The sequence below is a fragment of the Mauremys mutica genome, chromosome 23 (genome assembly GCF_020497125.1).
Source record: "Mauremys mutica isolate MM-2020 ecotype Southern chromosome 23, ASM2049712v1, whole genome shotgun sequence".
In the NCBI taxonomy this organism is placed as follows: domain Eukaryota; kingdom Metazoa; phylum Chordata; order Testudines; family Geoemydidae; genus Mauremys; species Mauremys mutica.
Window position 1 is genome coordinate 14,667,453 of NC_059094.1, and position 9,725 is coordinate 14,677,177.

Genomic DNA, 9,725 nt, shown 5'->3' on the forward strand with positions numbered 1-9,725 from the left:
CTGGCCCATTACATGCCTGCAGGTCACACACAAGCCAGTAATTCTTCTGAAGAGGTGCGGCGATATTCTAAAGACAAACATCACAAATCAAGAGTGAGTTACAACCTCCTATCTCACTCTCAAGCATCCAGTATTCTATATTTACTAAAACCCACGTTTGAGATCTATTACAATGATTGAACTGTTAAAAGAAGCCAAACATAAAATATCAGGTCAGCAATGAACCTGAATCCTCTTAAAATCTGGTATAAGAATAAAAAGAATTGTTTACAGAGCAAATTTCCCACACATCTGAGAGCAAAACTGGTCAACTCTGTAGTATTATCAATGAGGCTATGGAAAGGATGAGACTCTGTGAGCAACCAATCTGTAAAGGTCTATGAGTGGTATAGGATGAAACTGTACACGGAAATGCCCCGGTCTGAAGAATGCGTGTGTGTGTGTGTGAGAGAGAGAGAGTCCCACTGCAGAGCTTCAGTGACATCAGCCTAAATTAGATGATTTAATGGTCCCTTCTGGCCTTAAAATGTATGAACCTATGGGTGGGACGGGCCAAGGGCAAGGGAGGAAAAGGGTAAATTTGTAGCAACGACAAGCAAGGTAAATGCCAAAAGTAGCAGCTGAGTGCTCAGCACTTTTTGAAGTCCAGCCACGTGTTTTGCCTAAACGTGGACTTAGGAACCTAAACCCATTTTTGAAAATTGTGGCTTGATCTTGCAGACCTCATGCAACCAAAAATCCCATTGATTCAATGGGAGCTTTGCTGCATCAGGGCTACAGGTTCGGGGCCCATATGATTTAAAAGGCAATACTGTAGGGTCAGACCCATGGCTGTGGCTGAAGAGTGCTTGGTGCTGTGGCAGGATGGAGCAAAGATCCCCTCTGCACCTTTTCAATCCTGGAGCACTTTGCAGTGGGATTGGGCCTAGAAGAGTGCCCACGGGATTTTCTTAGACAATAGTGGCTTGGAAGGGGCCGCTAACAGGTGGGTCAATAAATCACAGAAGATTAGAGTTGGAAGAGACCTCAGGAGGTTTCTAGTCCAACCCCCTGTTCAAAGCAGGACCAACCCCAACTAAATCATCCCAGCCAGGGCTTTGTCAAGCCGGGCCTTAAAAACCTCTAAGGATGGAGATTCCATCACCTCCCTAGGTAACCCATTCCAGTGCTTCACCACCCTCCTACTGAAATAGTTTTTCCTAATATCCAACCTAGACCTCCCCCACTGCAACTTGAGACCATTGATCCTTGTTCTGTCATCTGCCACCACTGAGAACAGCCGAGCTCCATCCTCTTTGGAACCCCGCTTCAGGTAGTTGAAGGCTGCTATCAAATCTCCCCTCACTCTTCTCTTCTGCAGACTAAATAAGCCCAGTTCCCTCATCCTCGCCTCATAAATCATGTGCCCCAGCCCCCTAATCGTTTTCATTGCCCTCCACTGGACTGTCTCTAATTTGTCCCCACCCTCCCTGTAGTGGAGGGCCCAAAACTGGATGCAATACTCCAGATGTGGCCTCACCAGTGCTAAATAGAGGGGAATAATCACTTCCCTCGATTTGCTGGCAATGCTCCTACTAATGCAGCCCACTATGCCGTTAGCCTTCTTGGCAACAAGTGCGTACTCTTGACTCATATCCAGCTTCTCATCCACTGTAATCCCCAGGTCCCTTTCTGCAGAACTGCCGCTTAGCCAGTCGGTCCCCAGCCTGTAGCAATGCATGGGATTCTTCTGTCCTAAGTGCACGACTCCACACTTGTCCTTGTTGAACCTCATCAGATTTCTTTTGGCCCAATCCTCCAATTTGTCTAGGTCACTCTGGACCCTATCCCTACCCTCCAGCGTATCTACCTCTCCCCGCAGTTTAGTGTCATCTGCAAACTCCACCCTGGCATCAAAATCCTTCCATACAATTTTAAAAAAGAAATAAACCACCCAGGGACATCAGGAAAGCAAAGAATTCCCCATTATGAGTTTGAGATCAGATCTTCTGCTGGTGTAAACTGGCATAACCCTTCTGAGCTACATCGGTTTATACCAGAAAAGGACCAGGCCCATCTGTTTTAATCTAGCAAACGTCTGAGGAGAGTGCACCCTTACTCCTTCGATCAGCCTGGAGCTTTCAGCATTCTCAGCAGCCAGCACTATGGCTTGCCCAGGTTGGGATCAGGGTGCCATGAGTTAACGGAAAAGAAAGTTTGTGCTTGTTTGTTTTCTGTATAGAGTGCCAGCTTCCTCTGGCCTCCGTTCAGCAGCTGCCTCTGCTGCTGCTGCAACATAAAACATTCATGAAACAGCACGATGTTTTACTCGTGAGCCGCATAGTCACATTGGTCGGGGGAAGATATTTCAGGTGAAACAAGGGAACTGGCATGCAAGGAAATTTACGGTAAAGTAGATTATATAACCCATAAAGTACAGTCGGTATTTACACCCATTGTCCTGATAATAGGAACATTCTACATACATTGTGTGTGCAGAAAAACTGCTACTGTTGGAAAGAAGCCAACCAAAGCTAGAGATGTGTGGCTGAGGGAACAATCCCCAGCTATCTTTCAAGAACATGCCGGGGGCTCACAGGAGAGGGTAAAATGTTTCTCTCTTTTGCTTAGGTGTTAGAGCAATGTGGGATAGTTCTGTCCCTTAACTGTTGGAGGCTGGAGACTTTCCCTATGAAATATGGATTCTGGACAATGGGTTCATTCTTCAGCTGTGCCTGAGCTCCAGTCAGTCAGGGATTGTGAGAGCTGAAACCCCTTCCCCCTAGCCATGCCATCAACATGCTCCCTATGCCCGTAGCTGTAAAAGGGGGTGGCATAGTCTGCTATGTCAGTTCTGTGCCACCCTTGGATTTCCTCATGCTGGGGGAATCCTCGGCTGACCGCTGAAGCTGACTTGACAGCCCCTTTGCACGACTTGAGCAGGATCTGGATCGTTGCCTGGCTTTTGTAAGACTAACCACCTTAACATTCTTATCATTTTGTGTGTGCGCATATTTTCTTATTTATTAAGAAAGCCCTGAAGACTGATAGGGTTTGAAGGGTTAAATCATGTCCTCAAGAGATGGTGGGCTTAAATCTCTGTGGTGTAAATTGCTGACTTCAGTGCAGCTGTGTCAAATTTACACCAGCATAGGATCTGGCCCAGGCCCATTTATGCTAAACTCAGCTGAGATGGGATTCCTCTTCCCCACCCCCAAGATGAAATTGGGTCACAAATCTGAGATCTGACAACAAATTTTGGTTAATAATAATTTAAATAAAAAGGCAGGGGGCTTAACGGTCTCCTGTCTTGTTCCCCTGGATTCTTTCCAACTGTAAGTGAATCCAGAGGGACTAGCAGCAACCAGATAAGATTCATATATAATTTTTTCCACTGGAAAAATCTTGAGTTTACCATGCATTGGTACTTGCTTTCCACAGGGTTAGATTGGGTTCCAGTCACTGTCTCCAATCCCTGATCCTTTAAAATAGTTAGATAAAGAAGTTACTGTCTCTGCACATTAGGAGCTAAATCTCCTGCCCTGTAAGAATCATTTGGGGAGTAAAATAATTAAATGAGATAGCTAAAAAGGTTTAATCTAGACAAGTAATTAAGCTTCATCTTCCAAAACTCAGCTCATAATGTAAGCACAGAATTGTCCAACATCCTGAAAGAGGCTTTTAAATTCCCCTTCTAGACAAAATGACTGCCATTTACCAAACGTGGGTGGCTAAAGAAAATCTCAGTGGAGCTGATGAACTATTTACAGTTTCATTCTGACCATGACATTTCCCAGCCCTGTGGCAGAACCATCAGAGACTCAAGTGTGGAATTATTGGTGAATGGAAACTACAGTTAATCTGAGTGTACATACATATTCACTTTATACACTAAGCTTCTCTGATGACACCATGACTTGGTGTCAAGACCCGGGTTCTAGTACTGGCTTTGTCTCACTTTGCCTACATTTCTCATCTGAAAATGAGGATGATGATACTTTAATGCAACCGTCAGCATGTCTTCCCATGGCTGACAATTTGCTTGCATGCAAGAAAGAACTTGTATAACAGCACTACCTGGCGACAACTCCCATAACAACACCTACCACTGTTAAGTACTTTGAGATTGATAGATGGTAAACTCTATATACATACAGAGTATTACTGTTTCAGAGTAGCAGCCGTGTTAGTCTGTATCCTCAAAAAGAACAGGAGTACTTGTGGCACCTTAGAGACTAACAAATTTATGTGAGTTGGATCCACATAAGCAAGAAGCAATGACCTTATCAGTTGCCCTTCCTGCCACCTCTGTTACTTTGCGTTGGAAACCGGCAGGCAGAAAAGTGTGTTATGTTCTGACCAAATAACCAAAAGCCGCTGTGAAAGACATTTTCACTCTCTTCATTTGTCATGGCTGCCCCTGCTTTGTTCTCCACACACCTAAATGTGTGGGAGGACATTTCCGTTGGCAGCTCATCCTGCTGTAGCTGTCATATATTTGCAGATGTTGTCCTGCTGAGCAGGAGACCCTGGTTTGTTTCATCTGCAGGCAGACACAGGTCATTCATCACATCCTCCAGCTCAACTGCATCCCTCTTTGCTTCAGAAAAAGAAAGCTTTGAGGGCACATTTCCAACTAATGGGAATTCCAATATGCCCCTGTGCTTGCAAAGCAAAGGTCACACTAAACCTCCTAACATGGTCAGTGTGAACTGCTATCCAAAGGGGAAAGCTTAAAACATTTGTCCTGTTTAATGAGAGGGAAGTGGGAGTACAAGTAATCTCCTGACCTTGTCTGACTGGGTTAGAGTGGAATTTGGCACTGTGAAGGAAGCAGCCAGAGCCTGACTAGTCGTATTAGAAAAAGATCTTTGGGACTTGGTGTCAATGCTGCTGAGGTCTCTGCCACAAGGCACACAGCAGCAGGCTAGTGGGCTCTGATCACTGCAGGTTCCAAAGGCCTGGCTCATTCATGTGACCTCTAACACTTTTTCCTGCTAGGAGTGATCGCCCTGTTTTGCAGGCAGTATGACATCATCAAAGATAATGAACCAAATAACAACAAGGAGAAAGCCAAGAGTGCGTCTGAGAGCAGCACTCCCGAGCACCAGAGCGGAGGGCTCCTGCGCAGCAAGGTAAGATGCTGTTGGCACACAGTGGGGGATGAGGCAGCCAATCAATTTCCAGCTGGGCTTCTGCTGAATTAACCTGAAAACCAACCTTCTGTTAAGGATCCCAGCTATAACAGTCTCTCTACTGGGCCAATGTGTAGAAGTGGGTCTCTCCTATGACAAGGGAAACAGCATGGCTTGAAAGTACAACTGCAAGTCAGGATCCTGGGTTTCATTCCCAACTCTAGCACTCACTAGGTGGCCTTGGCCAAATCACTTAATCTCATGCCTCAGTTTCCCCCTCAGTGAAATTAGGGTAATAATATCAACCCACATTTGTAAAACATTTTGAGATCTTTGGATGAAAAGTGCTGTATTTGGGTGATGGACTATAATCTGAAAGGGAGAAGCCAAAACTGCTATGTTCAGAACCCCACAGCAGTGATTACAGGTCAGAATGCTAGTGGCAGGGGGGATGTTATGGCTGTTCTCAGATAACAGCTTATCAGCTGTTTACGAGAAGGAGCTGCTATGAGGTTTAAGATAGGTTGTGGCAAATGACATCTATAATGTAACTAAAGCTGGGCAAATAATTTGCACCAAATAATTTATTCAATTAATTTAAATTTTTTCCTGTTTCCAAATTGCTCAGGAACTGATCCTAATTGCCTTTCATTTATTTATTATTTGAAATTATTCACTAATTCCCATTCCTGCTCATTTTTGAGCAGTTCATTTTGAGCATTCAGAGTTCGAGCTGTGTTAGTTACTTCTGATTGGGCACATGGGTCACATGAGACATTCTCTATTCCCTCATTGGATGGGTGAAACTCTGTAGAAGCAGGTGTGAGGCGTGAATATGGATGGTTACGAATTCAAAACTCTGCACCAATATCCTACAGCAGCCATCCCATGAACATTTCTGGCAATAAAGACACTTGCTAGGATATTGTCAGAAAGTGGATGCAGAAGTGGCTTGAACGCAGCCAACAAGAATTGGAATTTTAAGAGAATTTTAGCACAGCAGGGACTGTCTTCTTGTTGTGTTTGTAAAGCGCCTTGCACAGTGGGGTCCTGATCCATGGCTAAGGCTCGTAGGCACTACTACAATACAAATAATAACTCAAAATTTTATTTTTCTTTTACTATTCACCCAGCTCTAAGCACGACCCTGATTTCCCATGAGATATAATCAAATCTGAAGGCTTATATTTTTATATTTATTGGCACCGCTGTTGAAAACGAGACTTACATTTTACATCACAATATGAAGAGGCCTGTGTCAAAAGGAGCTGTTCCTGCTAATTCTTTGAAACAGGTTATGCAGAACCTCACCAGGATCAATTAAGTATGACACGGGCAAAGCCTAGAGACTGAGGATAACTCAACAAGCAACAGCTCAAGGCTCTGATCCCGCAACTGTGCGGGGCTCACACAGCAATACTGAAATCAGTGGGGTTCTGTGTGGGCGGAGGAATCCCTCCACAGCCAGTAACTTGCAGGATCAGGGCATAACAAAACAATAGCAGGGCTCTCTCTGTGAGCTGCCAGTTCAAACATGCCACTTTCTTCCAGATTCAAATGCTTCCCTCCACTTTAATTTCTATAGTCCTAGATATCCAGGATGATTGATGGGGATACCCAGGGTTTGGAAAGTGAGCAGCAGCTCCGTGTTTAATTCCAGAGAGATAAGGAAAGGGCCAGGGATGCAACCAAGCTGCCTAACATTTTCTGTCCCCTCGGCTATACGAATTTTGATGACCCTGTTTACAGCTCTGGCAGACTGCCCTTCTTGGTGATGAAGTGGTACGGTTTAGGAAAAGGTGCTCAATATTTTGTTAACTCTGCCCTTGTTGGCATTACTCCTGTCACGGTTCCTTTACCCTGCCCAGCGCAGGGGCAATTTGCGAGAGAATGACAGCCTTAGCTCTATGTTTCACGATCCTTCTGTATCCACCCGCAATCCCTTGGGATCAAACATTTGCCCCAGCAACACTGAGCAGGCAGTAGACCCAGCTAGCTGGTGTGGATTTTGCAGTTGTGAACCTTTGGCTTTCCCTGGGTGGGTTGTGCACCATAACTGGGTAGCAGGCTGCCCAAAGAAATAGGATAAAATTCTAATCTCCATTTGCTGGAGTAACACTGGTGTAAACGTCATTGATAGCATCTGAATTTGAGGTTCCATGCAGTTTATGTATTTCAGAAACAATGCTCATGATACTAAGTCACACCATGACCATAACATACCCCTGGATTGGGCCAGTTTATCATTGTTCTCCCCTTGTGTAATCATTTACCTTTGTGCAAAGTGGGAGGAAATGCTAATAAAGCAGAATCATAACATTTTGCACTGGTGCAAACAGTTGCACAAGGTGCAGGCTGATGATAAATTGGGCCTCTAAAGTCCAGAGTCAAGTACTCAGAGTGTTTCTTTGCCCAGCAGCTGTAGCCAGTGTTAACGCCAGCCCCAACCCTGACCCATTTTCATTATGCAGCAGGCGACAGGACCATTTACAAATTCACCACTGCACAGAACAAATCTCTGAGGGCTTTTCCTGAGCATTCTCTACCTTTCTCCCTCTTTTCCCCCTTCTCCCCTTCTTCTAGTTTCCAAAAAACAAGCCTTCAGTGAATATAATCGAAGCATGACGGCCTGCCATCCGATAGATGGACTCCATTTCTTGCTCGCCCTCTCTGCTTCTGAGCCCTGATGACTGGGGAAGTGAAATACTGTTGGAGTGGTTTGGAGAGACCTACTGGTTGTCAAGTTCTGGCATAAATCTCCTTGCCCTTGCTCTGCAAAAGACAACTGGAGAGAAAGAAAAAAATCCTGAAAAAAAAAAAACCCACATAAGCCACTGTCTGAGAAGGAAAAGCTTCTGTGAAACTGATGCCTCAGGCGATCTGTATCGGACTCACAATTCACCCAGGCTGTAACAAATCCCAACAGACTCATCTTCCACCCTCCCGCCTCCTCTCTCTCCTGGAGCGATTTGCCTCTCTTTGGAGATCACAAAATTTCATTGTATTTTGCTTCACTGTTGCCACGTGTTGACAGCATCAACATGGGCTCAGGCTGCATTTGCCATTTCTCTTCAGAGAAACGAGAAAGAAACACTAGACAGTGGCAGAGATAAGGATTGTGGCTGCTGTGTACTCTAATCTCACTCCGTAGCACTCATGTTTGGTGTGTAATACATTTTGCAGGTGGGATTTTTTTGTATGTTTGTTTTTAACAAAGGCACATTACAGTTTCCATCTGGATGGTCACTACTTTGCTGGCTGCTCTCCAGTTGAGATCTGCAGTACTTGTCTCTATTTTTGCCATCTCTCCTATTCTCCAATGCTGTAATCCACCCTAGGTAAGCAGGGTGGAATTCAAAACACTGTGGGGCACAGACCAACAGAGACAAGAAGCCAACCGTTGTTTTGATTCCAGGAGAACTTGGACCATTTCTTCATGATATTTACGATGGGCCTGACTGATTCCACCTATAGTGTAACAAATGGTCCTTACAAAACGTAGCCAGTTAGTGGGAAAAAACAAAAAACAAAGTCATGATGATAATGGTTGCTATGCAAGGATATCAGGTTTCTAGTGCTGACAGCTATCCCATTCACTTCCAAAGGATCCCTGCCCAATGATGGCCAAGGACACTCCTTAAATAGTTACTTCTTTTACTGGGGTTCCAGTGAGTGGATCTGTTCTGCTTCCACTTCGTGTCTCCACTATTCATCATGACCCTGTATTGCCAGGTGTCTGTTAAGAGTCCCTCCTCACTCCTCCACAAACGTGGGGAGGGCAGGGAGGAGTCGCCTCTAGTTTACTAACTGCTTTATGTTCATAAGTTGACAAGTTCCCTGTGACTTGCAATGTTTTGAGGCTGGTAGGGGAGAGGTCAGCAAATGGAAGAGATTTACTATCAGAGCTTTGCCAGCAGGCTTTTATATGTATTTGTTTAATTACTCTACAAGGCCATTCCATACATGCTGGGGGATAATATGGGATCCTAATCATTCCATCAAATATTAAGATGGGTTGGCCCAAATAGGATTTAAATCCTCCCATTACAAACAAATTTGCATTCAGGCAAGATAATGATTCAAAAGCCACTGCAAAGAAACAGGCTGGCAGTCACTGAGTTCAGACATCTTTCCCCTTTGATATCCATTAGCCTTTCTCAAGTAGTCAATCCAGGAGAAAGGTACTGGAAGGTTTGCATGCAGAGGCATTTTATAAACAAGGGCTTCCCTACTGCCAGTTTCAGGGAGAGGGGGCCAGCCCAACCCATAGTTTTCTAAATTGGATCCTTAGCCAAAAGCTACTCCCCACCACCACGAGGGAGAGGTCAATACCTCTGATACAGTTGGAGCAATAACCACTTTTTAATGTACAATAAAAGATTCAAGGCACATCTTTCCTTGTAAACACCTGAGTTTAGCGATGATTCCTCTTGGTCTACACTGGGGCAAAATGCATGAAATAGAAGGTGGGGACCTTCTACCCAGATCTGAGGGATCATGAATTTAGGTGTTTTCTCCCTCTCCCTGGTTGCAGGCAGCAGTAAAGGTTCAATGGGGGGTTAACTTTCATTAGGCTGTGGGCTAAGGTGAGCAAGAAGCTACAATGTAAGT

At 44.7% G+C, this 9,725-nt stretch overlaps 1 protein-coding gene across 1 annotated transcript in view; it reads left to right on the forward strand.

Moving 5' to 3' along the window:
* Positions 1 to 8,363, forward strand: part of FNDC5 (fibronectin type III domain containing 5) — a 30,214-nt gene extending 21,851 nt beyond the window's left edge. Inside the window, exons 5-6 of the mRNA XM_044997689.1 lie at positions 4,981 to 5,114; positions 7,698 to 8,363. Coding sequence (XP_044853624.1) covers positions 4,981 to 5,114; positions 7,698 to 7,739 — 176 coding nt within the window. The 3' untranslated portion in view covers positions 7,740 to 8,363. The remainder of the gene's footprint in view (positions 1 to 4,980; positions 5,115 to 7,697) is intronic.
* Positions 8,364 to 9,725: the final 1,362 nt, after the last annotated feature.